This window comes from Hypanus sabinus, chromosome 25, assembly GCF_030144855.1.
Source record: "Hypanus sabinus isolate sHypSab1 chromosome 25, sHypSab1.hap1, whole genome shotgun sequence".
Classification (NCBI taxonomy): domain Eukaryota; kingdom Metazoa; phylum Chordata; class Chondrichthyes; order Myliobatiformes; family Dasyatidae; genus Hypanus; species Hypanus sabinus.
The window spans coordinates 48,708,826-48,722,453 of record NC_082730.1 but is presented as its reverse complement, the minus strand read 5'-3'; the positions used below and the strand labels follow the sequence as shown (position 1 = coordinate 48,722,453).

Sequence of the window (13,628 nt, the reverse complement as noted above, 5' to 3'; positions counted from 1 at the left end):
GAAAAAAACATAACTTTTTAGAAGCTGTTGACCACAATTTGCTACTGTTTGGGAAGAAGTGGTGGAAGCGGAACTGAAAGAAATTCTCAGAATTAAAGCTGATCCTTTCATTTCAAGAGAATGCCCCATGCAAAAGTAAAACTCCACACGTTTTTACTGTTGAGGCAAAGGAGGTGGCAGTTTACACTTTCACCTTTGTGTGAAATAAGTTGATTACATTTAAACAATCTAAAAGGCATCATTTACTGCCAATAGTAAATTTTCATACCTTGATGAAGACAAGGAAAGCATCTTTTGCATAGTGTTAGCCATCTTCTCCTTGCTGAGACTGAAAGCATCCTTTGTCAGAGAAACAGCTTCTTTAGTTAAGTCCACAGTCATTAGCAGAGCTTCTTTAGCAACATCCTTTGACACACTCAATGGAGTTGAATCCACATCAACATTCTGAAAAGGAGTAAGATCCATCTGCACGATGTTGCTTGTTTGTAGATCCAAAGGCTCACTCTTTTCTAAAGTGATGTTTGGAATCCTGCTATCTTCAGAAACCTCCGTTGCTAGAGATTCTACTGCTTCATATGCTTCTTCCACAGGTCCTTTTTCAGATGACTGACTTCCTACTGCCTGAGCATTAGATAAAGGACCATCACTCACAATTACTCCATCTTGTGCTGAAACTCCATAATCCAATAAGGTAACCATACTCAAGTCCCCACTGTGAATTCCACTATCATCCACAGACCTGATGGTATTATCCAGCTGATCACTTATTCTGTTCAAAGGCTTCTCCTCCTCAGCCAATCTTTCTCTACTCTCAGAAGGTGAAAGCTCGGACTCAGCAAGGCTTGTGCTTTCTGAGTTTTGGGACTGTAGGTCACAATCTGTGGTTGGAGTTGGATGAAGCAGTAAAGCAACTTCAGCACTATTAATCAACAATCCTATACAAATACTACCAGATTTAACAATATTTTTAGTCAATCTTTCCCTATCCTGAGTCAAGTCATCTTGTAGCTGAGCAAGACATTCCTTTAGCCGCAGTAATACAAGGTAATGGTAGTGGTTCATGCGTGCTTTTACATGGGCAGTACTGTACACAAGGACATGAACATCTGCCTCAGAGTCATCCTTTCTGTCAGGTTGTCTCACTCTTGCCTGCCGAGTGGTCAGATCTGCAGAAATCTCTTCGGATGACCTGAGTGCTTGCGTGGCTGTGAAATCCTGCAGTCCATTTCCAAAGGACTCTGTACAACTGAACATATCAAATTTATGATCCATGCTATTTTTGGAATCTTCTAAATTAGTAGTGCATTCAGATGTTGAATAACTTGATTGTGTCTTAGATGGTCGAGACACCCATATGGAAAGAGGAAACGCATCTACAAAGCTGAAAGGCTTGTCTTTTGAGCTCTCTTTACCTTCAAAGTCCAGCCAAAGTTGAGAAAAATGGAGTGACCATGTGTCTGCAGCTGATGATGTTTTTAATGCATCAGGAGTAAGGTTCTTCTGAGTACTAATTCTGTCCAGGTTGATTTGTTGCTCATAAGCATGATGAAAAAATACAGTTTGAAGCACATCAAAACTGTCTACAGATTTAGGGAACTCTTTATAAGACACATGAAAAAATTCACAGTCTTTAAAGGCTTTCAGCATCATTTGGAGATCAGAGTGCTTACAGTTTGGTGAGTGTCGCGTGTTTGTAGCCACAACATCTGAAGTCTGAATGGTAATGTATTCTGGCTTATCTGGATGAGCCATTACATTCTGGTCCACTGGAATTACAAGCTAGAAGACAGAGAGAGATAGAAACGTAAATCTAAAACTATTTTGTGGATCAGATCATGGAACTAAACAAATTTTGAATACCAGTAAAATGTACAACACATAGCACATCCTTTGCTCTCTGTAAGTAGTGGAAAGGGGGCCAAAGAATGGTATGCTTACCTTTATCAGTTGGGCACTGAGTAGACAAGTCAGAAGTCATGTGGTACTTGTGTAAAACTTTGGTTAGGCCACATTTGGAGCATTGTGTGCATATCTGATTGCTGCATTACAGGATACAGAGCCTATGGAGACTCTGGAGAGGGTGTATACTGTAAATTCATCAGGGTGTTACCTGGATTGGAGAGTTTTGCTGTTAGAAGAAGCTGGACAAATCTAAATTGTTTCCTCTGGAGTGTTAGAGGGTGAGGGATAAAATGATGGAAGTAAATAAAATTATGAGAGGCATACAGGAATGATAGTCAGAGACTTTTTCCCCAGGGCAGAATATCAAATACTAGAGGGCATGGCTTTAAGGTAAAAGGGGCAATGTTTAAAGAGGATGTGAAAGGAAAGCTTTGTCTTTACCAAGAGTGTAAGATGCTACAACAGGCTGCCAGGGGAGGTGGCAGAAGCCAATATGATGGCAACATTTAAGAGGCAGACTGATTCATAAACAAGGAGGGAAGGGAGAGATAAGAATCACATGGAGGCTGATGGAATTAGTTACAACAGCATCCTGGTCAGCACAGACATAACCCTACTCCTGTGCTGTACTGTTCTATATTCTCTATAGTACATTTATGTAGATAGAAAATAGACAGCTAATCACTTAGAAACACCAATGAGCTGTCTGGACACTGCAGAAATGAGTTCTCTCAGCACAATCGAGGACAATTTTTAGGGTCAGTTTCCACGAAAAAAATAGCAGTTGATCACTCGATCAACATTCGAAAAAGAGAACCAAGAATTATCTGCAATTTTAAAGACACTGCATTCTCAGAACATAACTTTTTTGCTCTTAAAATAAAAGCCAAGAGGACACTTTACCAAGGAGTGCAAAAGTGGTGGCTAACTTTAACGGAGTAACAGGCAGAGGAGGTGGAGTAGCTCTGCTGGCAAAAAAAATGAGATCAAATTTTAGAAAGAGGTGATATAGAATCAGAAAATGTAGAATCCTTGAGTGTAGAGTTAAGAAACTGCAAGGGTAATAAGATCCTGATAGGAGCTATTCACAGGCCTCTGAACAGTAGCCAGAATGTGGTCTACAAATTACAGTGCAAGATGGAAAGAGCATGCCAAAAAGGCAATGTTACATTAGTCACGTGGGATTTCAACGTGCAGAAAGATTGGGGAAAAATAAGTTAATTCTGAATCCCATGAGAGAGAATTCATGAAATGCCTCCGGGATGGGTTTCTGGAGCTGCTTGTGGTTGAGCCCAGATATGATTAGGAAGCTTAAGGTAATGGTACTCGTAGGCAACAGTGACAATAATGATAGAATTCACCCTATAATTTGAGGAGGAGAAGCAGAAATCGGATATATCAGTATTACAGTGGAATTACAGAGACATGAGAGAGGAGCTGGTCAAAGCTGATTGGAAAGAAACACAAGCAGGGATGACAGTAGAGGACTGGCTGGAGATTCTGGGAGCAATTTGGAAGATGCATATAGATATATCTCAAAGAAGAGGAAGTATTCTAAAAGCAGGATGACACCCCTAGCTGACAAGGGAAGTCAAAGCCAATATAAAAGCAAAAGAGAGGGCATGTAATAGAGCAAAAATTAGTGAGAAGTTAAAGGATTGGGTAATTTTAAAAAATCAACAGAAGATAACTAAAAAGCCATAAGGGGGAAAACAGTGAAATATGAAGGAAAACTATCCAATATTATCAAAAATTATACCAAATGTTTTCCAGAATAAAAGAGAGGCGAGAGTAGATATTGAATCACTAGAAATTGACACTGGAGAGACAGTAATGGTGATAAGGAAATGGCAGATGAACTGATTTAGTATTTTGCATCAGCCTTCTCTATGGAAGACACCAGCAGTATGCTGGAAATTTGAGTGTGTCGGGGGCAGAAGTGAGTGCAGTTGCTATTACTAGGGAGATGGTGCTCGAAAAACTGAAAGTCACATGGACCTGATGGACTGCAGCCCAGGGTTCTAAAAGAGGTAGCTGATGAGACTGTAGAGGCATTTGTAATGATCTTTCAACAATCACTAGAGTCTGGCATAGTTCTGGAGGACTGGAAAACTGCAAATGTCACTCCACACCAAGAAGGGAGGGAGGCAGAAGAAAAGACAGTTAGGCCAATTAGTCTGACCAGAGGGCACAACCTCAAACTAGAGGGATGTCCAGTTATGACAGAGGTTAGAGGAATTTAGAAAGATAGTGGAGACAATTGTTAAGGATTTGGTCTCAGGGCACTTGGAGGCACATAGTAAAATAGGCTGTAGTCAGCATTGTTTCCTCAAGGGATAATCTTGCCTGACAGATCAGGATAGAGAAAGGAAAATTGGGTGATGTTGTGTTCGTGGTTTTACAGAAGGCCTTTGACAAGGTGCCACACATAAGGCTGCTTAACAGGCTACAAGCCCATGGTATTACAGGAAAGATTCTTGCAGGAGACAGTGAAGGGATCCTTTTCTGGTTGGCTGCCAGTGACTGGTGGTGTTCCACAAGGCTCTATGTTGGGAACGATTCTTTTTACATTGTATGTCAGTGATTTGGATGATGAAATTGAAACCTTATGCCGAAATCTGTGGACAATATGAAGATATGTGTGAGCAATATGGAGGGGTAGGATGTGCCGAGGAAGCAGGGAGACTGCAGAAGGACTTAGATAGATTAGGAAAACGGACCAAGAAGTGACAGATGGAATAGTGTGTCAGGAAGTGTATGGTCATGCACTGTGGTAGAAGGAATAGAGTTTTTTTTTAAAATGGGGAAAAAAATTCAAAAATCTCAGGTGCAAAGGATTTTGAGTCGTTGTGCAGGATACCCTAAAGGTTAATCTGCAAGTTGAATCAGTGGTGAGGAAGGTGAATGCAATGTAAGCATGCGTTTCAAGAGGATTACTATACAAGAGCAAGGATGTAACATTGAGGCTGTATAAAGCACTGGCAAGACCTCACGTGTATTGTGAGTAGTTCTGGGCTCCTATTTAAGAAAGGACGTGCTGACTTTAGAGGGGTTTCAGAAGAGGTTCATGAGAATGATTCCTGGAAGGAAAGGCTTGTTATCATATGAGCAATGATTGATGGCTCTGGACCTATACTGGAATTTAGAAGATTGAGAGAGAATCTCATTGACCCTATTGGATGTTGAAAGGCCCAGACAAAGTGAAGGCGGAGGACGCTTCCTTTGGTGGGGGTGTCCAGGACCAGAGGAGGAAGCCTAAAAATATAGGGACATCTATTTAGGAGGAGATGATGAGGGATTTCTTTAGCTATAGGGTGGTGAATCTGTGGAATTTGATGCCACACAAGGCTGTGAAGGCCAGGCCACGTGCAAAGTTCCCTCTAAGGTGTGTGTGCGTACTCATCTTTTGCTACTAGCACACAAAATGTTGTCACCCTCTACCTCGTTGGCACATTAAGTATATTTCATGATCGTACATAATCACATTTCCTTTTCTGGTTTCTGATGCAGGCAGTGTTGACAACGTGGAGTTTGCGATGGTTTGTCTGCAGATTTTAGAACTGGCTTATTTATAATGTTTTTATTCAAGAAGTTAGTCAGTGCACACATTTTTGTCACTGGGAAAAATGTGGCACAGCACAAGATTTTTGTGCACACTGGTCATTACAAATTAGAGGGAACATTGGTCACAGGGCACACTTAACCGTATAACAATTACAACATGGAAACAGGCCATCTTGGCCCTTCTAGTCCGTGCCGAACGCTTACTCTGACCTAGTCCCACCGACCCACTCAGCCCATAACCCTCCATTCCTTTCCTGTCCATATACCTATCCAATTTTACTTTAAATGACAATACCGAACCTGCCTCTACCTCTTCTACTGGAAGCTCATTCCACACAGCTACCACTCTCTGAGTAAAGAAATTCTCCGTCGTGTTACCCTTAAACTTTTGCCCCTAACTCATGTCCTCTTGTTTGAATCTCCCCGACTCTCAATGGAAAAAGCCTATCCACATCAACTCTATCTATCCCCCTCATAATTTTAAATACCTCTATCAGGTCCCCCTTCAACCTTCTACGCTCCAAAGAATAAAGACCTAACTTGCTCAATCTTTCCCTGTAACTTAGGTGCTGAAGGTGAAGGTTGATTGGTTCTTAATTAGTCTGGGTGTGAAAGGTTCTGAAGAAGGATGGGGTTGAGATCAGCCATGATGAAAGAGTAAAGCAGACTCAATGGACTGAGTGGTCTAACTCTGCTCTTAAGTTTTATGGTATTAAATGGTGAACTATTTGAAGTAGTATGAAGGACAGTAACCAAAGACACATCAGTAAGCACAGTATATCAGTTTTAAAAGGTTAGAAGCAAAAGAATGGAGACAAAATAAGAATTATACTGTTTAAAATACTTCACTGTGAACTGAATTTATATGAAGAGGCCCAGAACTTGAAAGTAATGTGTGTGCTTACTGGACATTGTATAAATAACAAAAGTTTGGCAAAACTCTCTTAAGTGCTTTAAAGAAAGCCAATTTGATTAATTATCCATCCATATAGTGCACTTACACATACTGTAAATAGAGGCTATGCTTATTCAAGTATAAACATCAAACAATAATAGAACATGTGATATTAAGAGATTCCTTTTTGCACAGTTTGCTATTTGTTGATTGGACAGTGAAAACACCTAGATGGAGTTCAGAGCTAAGCAAAACTGAAATGCATTTCCTTCTTTCAAAAGTAGAAATTGTTTCCTACTCAGACAAAAACAAAATCATACCACTATCATTATTCCACATCCCCTTTAAACTATGAATGCATTATTCATTATTGAATAGTGAGGTGATGACGAACCTTCAACACGAGCCCATTCATACAAAAATCAACATGTTCATCCACTTTCACAGAGTTATTCAATTTATAGATGGCTTTGAACTGCTGAAGGGTCTGATAAAGGTCCAAAGCGAAGGAGTTCACCCACAACAAGCTCACTGGATCCAATGTAAATTGCAAGGCATTCAGCTTCACATAAAGATTAGGGCAAGGCACTGTGAACAGAGAAGAAAGTGAAATGGAAGCAAACAATAAAACACTACTTGAAAAGTATAAAATGCAAAAAAATTAGCATGGAAATTTCATCAAAAGGGAAAGGATATTTTAATTGGCAGAGATCTTTGTTTAAATCCGGATAACCTAATGAAAGAAAATCAAGCTTTCACAGATAATTGTAATGCAATTTAGTCACATTATTTATATTTGGAAATCCTTACATCAACAGTGAGAGCAGGAACATTTTTGTTATTAGTATTAACCTAACAAGGGAGATGGGAGAGATTTTGAATGATTTCTTCTCTTCGGTATTCACTAAGGAGATGGATATTGAATTGTGTAAGGTGTGGGAAACAAGTAAGGAAGTTATGGAACCTATGACAATTAAAGAGGTGGAAGTACTGGTGCTTTTAAGAAATTTAAAAGTGGATAAATCTCCGGTTCCTGACAGGATATTCCCCAGGACCTTGAGGGAAGTTTGTGTAGAAATAGCAGGAGCTCTGACGGAGATCTTTCAGATGTCATTAGAAACGGGGATTGTGCTGGAGGATTGGCGTATTGCTCATGTGGTTCCATTGTTTAAAAAGGGTTCTAGAAGTAAGCCTAGCAATTATAGACCTGTCAGTTTGACATCAGTGGTGGGTAAATTAATGGAAAGTATTCTTAGAGATAGTATTTATAATTATCTGGATAGACAGGATCTGATTAGGAGTAGCCAGCATGGATTTGTGCGTGGAAGGTCATGTTTGACAAACCTTATTGAATTTTTTGAAGAAGTTACGAGGAATGTTGATGAGGGTAAGGCAGTGGATGTAGTCTATATGGACTTCAGCAAAGCCTTTGGCAAAGTTCCACATGGAAGGTTAGTTAAGAAGGTCCAGTCATTAGGTATTAATGCTGGAGTAATAAAATGGATTCAACAGTGGCTAGATGGGAGATGCCAGAGAGTAGTGGTGGATAATTGTTTATCGGGATGGAGGCCGGTGACTAGCGGGGTGCCTCAGGGATCTGTTTTGGGCCCAATGTTGTTTGTAATATACATAAATGATCTGGATGATGGGGTGGTAAATTGGATTAGTAAGTATGCCGATGATACTAAGGTAGGAGGTGTTGTGGATAATGAGGTGGGTTTTCAAAGCTTGCAGGGAGATTTATGCCGGTTAGAAGAATGGGCTGAATGTTGGCAGATGGAGTTTAATGCTGAGAAGTGTGAGGTTCTACATTTTGGCAGGAATAATCCAAATAGAACATACAGGGTAAATGGTAGGGCATTGAGGTATGCAGTGGAACAGAGAGATCTAGGAATAACAGTGCATAGTTCCCTGAAGGTGGAGTCTCATGTAGATAGGGTGATGAAGAAGGCTTTTGGAACGCTGGCCTTTATAAATCAAAGCATTGAGTACAGAAGTTGGGATGTAATTTTGAAATTGTACAAGGTATTGGTAAGGCCAAATTTAGAATATTGTGTACAGTTCTGGTCACCGAATTATAGGAAAAATATCAATAAATTAGGGAGAGTGCAGAGATAATTTACTAGGACGTTACCTGGGTTTCAGCACTTAAGTTACAGAGAAAGGTTGAACAAGTTAGGTCTCTATTCATTGGAGCGTAGAAGGTTGAGGGGGGATTTGATCGAGGTATTTAAAATTTTGAGAGGGATAGATAGAGTTGACGTGAATAGGCTGTTTCCATTGAGAGTAGGGGAGATTCAAACGAGAGGACATGATTTGAGAGTTAGGGGGCAGAAGTTTAAGGGAAACACGAGGGGGTATTTCTTTACTCAGAGAGTGATAGCTGTGTGGAATGAGCTTCCTGTAGAAGTAGTAGAGGCCAGTTCAGTTGTGTCATTTAAGGTAAAATTGGATAGGTATATGGACAGGAAAGGAGTGGAGGGTTATGGGCTGAGTGCGGGTAGGTGGGACTAGGTGAGATTAAGAGTTTGGCACGGACTAGGAGGGCCAAGATGGCCTGTTTCCGTGCTGTGATTGTTATATGGTTATAAGAAGGTTTGTTAATGCTGCACAGTGGGGTTTAAACTGGAGTTGCAGAGGGATGGGAACCAGAGTGCCAGAACAGTTAGTGGAGAGGTTGTGGACGCAGATGTCCTCAGACAAAGCCGGGTATCAAAAGGTTGAGCACGGTGCAATGTGTCCTGAGCTGAGTATATTTCAATGCAAGTATTGAAGGAAAGTTGGATGAGCTCAGGGCACGGATCAGCACCTGGAATTATAGCCATTAGTGAGACCTTGTTGCAGGAGTGGCAGGCCTGGCAGCTCAATATTCTGAGGGTTTGTTGTTTTAGATGTGACAGAGCAGAGGGATGGCATTATGAGTCAGAGAAAATGTCTCTCATCAGGACAGACTGGAGAATGCAACTGCAGAGGCCTTTGAGAAATAATAAAGATTTGACCACGTTAATGTGGCTATATTACAGACCCACCCAAAAGTCCTAGGGATTTAGAGGAATAAATTTGGAAAAAGATCGCAGACTGTTGCAAGAAACACAAGGTTGTTGTAGTGGTCATTTTAACTTCCAGTTCAGTTCATTTTCAGTTTATTGTCATTTAGAAACCACAAATGCAATGGAGTTAAAAAATGAGACAACATTCCTCCAGAATGATATCACAAAAACACACAACAAAACAGATTACACCAGAAAAGCCACATAATATTTGGTAATCCCCAAATCCAGAGTCCGGAGAGGCTGCTGTGTATTAATATCGCGCTACCATCTTAGCGCGTTCCCCAGCAAGGAGCTCCAAAGCCACCAAACAAAACAAGACTACCCAGACACACCAAGTCAGGAGACCAACTCTACCACCCAACAAACCAAAAATTAAAGCTACAAGACCTACACAAATCCACATAGTTACATGTAGTTACAACAGTGCAGACAATACCATAATTGATTAAAAAAAACAGTCCATGGGCACAGTAAAAATAGTCCAAAGATGTTAAAAGACTATAAGTTCGAAAGAAACCACCACACAGTTTCCACAAGTCCTCAGGATCCCGAAAGACTCGTCATCCCACGCAGGCAGCAGAAGGGAATACCCCCGCTATGGACTTCCAAGGCGCTGCCAGATTCAGCCTCACGGACGCAGCACACAGTGAAAGCGCTCCGAGTCTGTTGAACTTCTCGAGCCACCAACCATCCCCTCCGGCACAGCCTCTCTAAGCACCATTCCTCTGCCAAGCGCACTATGACGCGCCCCCCCCCCCCCCCCAACGGCCACCAGCAAAGCAAACCCTGAGGACTGAGGGCCTATTCTTCTCAGCAGCAGCAACGAAGAAGGTCTTCCTGGAGATTTCCCGATGTTCCACTGTGCTCCCACGTCCGTCTTTCATCAGATTAGGATTGTGCACGGCACCCTGCTTAACAAGTAACAGATATCAACTCCAGGAGGCTGCTGCAAACTGCGTCGCACCGCCATCTGCCTCTCCGTTTCCACTTATTGACTAGGAATCCCATACTATAAAAGAACTAGATTCAATAGAGTTTGTCAAATGTGTTCAGTTAAGTTTCCTTCATCAATATGTAGAAGTCCCAACGAGTGAGTGTGTGATACTGGATCTGTTATTAGGGAATGAGACAGGGCAGGTGACAGAAGTAAACCAATTTAGATGTAACAGGAATTATCTGGAAAGTGTGGATTAGGACAGCTGTTTTCTGGCAAAGGTGTACTTGGAAAGTGGGAGCCCTTCAAAAACAAAACTTTGAGAGTACAAAGCTTGTACGTGTCTGTCAGAATGAAAGCTAAAGGGTAATGTGTAGGGAACCTTAGTTTTTAAGAGATATTAAAGCCCTGGTTAAGGGAAAAGAGGAGGTGCATAGAAGGTGCAAGTAGGAACAAATGAGGTGCTTATGGAGTACAAGAAATGCAAGAGAACACTGAAGAAAGAAATCAGGAGGGCTTAAAGAAGGCATGAAACTGCTGTAGCAGACAAGCTGAAGGAGAATCCTCAGGGATTCTACAGATATGTTAAGAGCAAAATGATTGCAAGGGACAAAAACAGTCTTCTGAAAGACCTGAATGGTAATTCACATGTGGAGCCAAAATAGAGGGGGGCGATCTTTGCATCTGTGTTGACTTGGGAAATGGATACAGAGTCTATGGAAGTGAGGCAAAGCGGCATCAACCTCATGAACCCTGCAGAGATTACAGAGGAAGAGGCACTTGCTACCCTGAGGCAAATCAGGGTGGACAAATCTCCAGGGCCTGACAAGCTGTTCCCTCAGACCCTACAGGTGTCAAGTGCAGAAATTGCCGATGCCCTAGCAGAGATATTTAAAACATCCGAGGCAACAGAACAGGTACGGGTGGATTGAGGAAAGCCACTGTGGTTCTGCTTTAAAAAAAAGGCTCTAAACAGAATCCAGGAAATTATAGGCCGGTGAGTCTGACATCAGTTGTGGGAAAGCTATTGGAAGGTAGCCCAAGGGAGCAGATATGCAAGTACTTGGACAGACATGGACTGCTTGAAGATAGTCAGCATGGCTTCATGTCCTGCAGGTAACTTCTAAACAATCTTAGAATGTTTTTCAAGGAAGTTACCAGGAAAATGGATGAAGACAAGGCAGTGGATGTTGTCCACATGGACTTCAGCAAAGCATTTGACAAAGTCCTGCATGAGAGGCTGGTCAAAAAGGTTGTGGCTTGGCATTCAAGATGAGGTAACAAATTGAATTAGACATTGTCTTTGTGGGAGAAGCCATAAAGTGGAAGTAGAGGGTTGTCTCTCTGACTGGAAGCCTGTGACTTGAGATGTGCCACAGGTATTGGTGCTGGTTCTTTTGTTGTTTGTCATCTGTATCAATGAACTGAATGACAGTATAGCTAACTGGATCAGTAACTTTGTAGATGATAATGAGATTGGGGGCTTTGTGGACTGTGAGGAAGGCTATCATGGTTTGCATAAGGATCTGCATCAGCTGGAAAAATGGCAGATGGAACTTAATCCAGACAAGTGTGTGTTTTTGCACTTTGGTAGGAACAACCAGGGAAGGTCTTACACATACGGGGGGGGGGGGGGGCGGGGGGGCAAGGTGGAGAATGAGGAGTATGGTGGAACAAAGGAATCTGGGAGTACACCTACATAATTCATTGGAAGTGGAGTCACATACAGTTAGGGTTGTAAAAAAAGATTTTAGCTCATTGGCCTTCATAAATCATTGTATTGAGTACAGGAGATGGAATGTTATGTTGAAGTTGTACAAAATGTTGCTGAGGCCCAATTTGGAGTACTGTGTGCAGTGTTGGTCACTTACTTACAGGAAAAATGTAAACAAGGTTGAAAGAGTATAGAGAAAATTTACAAGGATGTTGCTGAGTTCTAAAGAAAGATTGAATAGGTTAGGACTGTATTTCTTAGAATGTAGAAGATTGAGAGGAGATTTGACAGAGGTATACATAAATATGAGGGTATAGATAGAGGAAATCCAAGTAGGCTTTTCCCACTCAGGTTGGTTAGAGCTACAACCAGAGGTTATAGGCCAAAGGTGAACAGTGAGAATTTTAAGGGGAACATAAGGGGAAACTTCTTCACTCAGAAGGTTGTGAGAGCTGCCAGAACAAGTGGTGCATGTGAATTAGATTTCAACATATAAGAGAAGTTTGGATAGCTACATGGATCATAGGGACATGGAAGGCTATGGTCCCGGAGGAGGCAGTTTAAATTCTTTCAGCAGGGACTAGATGGGCTGATGGGCTTGTTTCTTTGCTGCACTTCTCTATGACCATAGTTTTCAAATGAACATTACCTTGCTTCTGCTCTTTTGCACTGTTTACTTTTTCTAGTATTTTGTAATTTAATTATCTTGCACAGTACTACTGCCACAAAACAATTTTCATGACATACATCAGTGATAATAAACCTGATAAGGAAGGAGTTGGTATTTTGCATATTGCCTTTAAATTTAAAAGTTTTAATAAAGTCCAAAATTTTTAAGTAATTGGATTTGTTTTCACAGCAGTCCTTATTTTGACCATCCAAATGAATATGGTCACAAAACACAATTCATCAAAAGCTGGCAAATTATGTTCACTCATTCTAAAAGGATTATTTTCCTTTGCTTATGAAAGCTTCATTGACTTGAAGTTTGTCCACGAAATTAAGTTTATAGTTTGGGTAAATGAAATACGACATGACAGATGCAATTTCATGCTGTGGAATCTTAAATAAGACTCCCCCCCCCCCCCAATAATTTTGTAACGTATCCTCAACAGAAGATCAGTAACTAGAAAGCAATGAAGGCAACACAGGGAAGATGACGAGAAATATTTCAAAAAGCTCTGTTAGTTATGGCAACCTGAATGCCTTGTCTGATAGGCTATTGGAAGCGCAGTGGATTCTAGTTAATTGGATCATCGGTTGATTGGGGTAGCTGCTTATTTGGGGTAAGTCTTAAAGAAAACTAATTGAGAAAACAGCTGGGATTCCCTTTGTGATGAGATGGTGTTGCACTCAGATGCAGCAGCTTCTGCGGGGCCAACCAAAGGTGTTATCTTTCTTAAATGTATTTTTTTATATAATTGCAAGACCCAGCTGGACATCAGGAACTTCACGACCTGTAGGTCTACCCCATCAGCAAGTTCTCTGTTGGTGGAGAAACTGAAGGAACTGAACTTGGTGCAGATCCCACTGCTTCCTGCATTAGAGAGGTGTTGGTGCACGAAG

General features: G+C 41.2%; 1 protein-coding gene across 2 annotated transcripts in view; it reads right to left on the bottom strand.

Annotated features, from left to right (window-relative positions):
• Positions 1 to 13,628, bottom strand: part of LOC132381222 (bridge-like lipid transfer protein family member 3A) — a 147,021-nt gene that overhangs the window by 29,687 nt on the left and 103,706 nt on the right. For both annotated transcript variants that reach the window (XM_059950556.1, XM_059950555.1), the window contains exons 13-14: positions 6,756 to 6,949; positions 269 to 1,779 (exon numbers count right to left, since the gene is read on the bottom strand). In XM_059950556.1, coding sequence (XP_059806539.1) covers positions 269 to 1,779; positions 6,756 to 6,949 — 1,705 coding nt within the window. The remainder of the gene's footprint in view (positions 1 to 268; positions 1,780 to 6,755; positions 6,950 to 13,628) is intronic.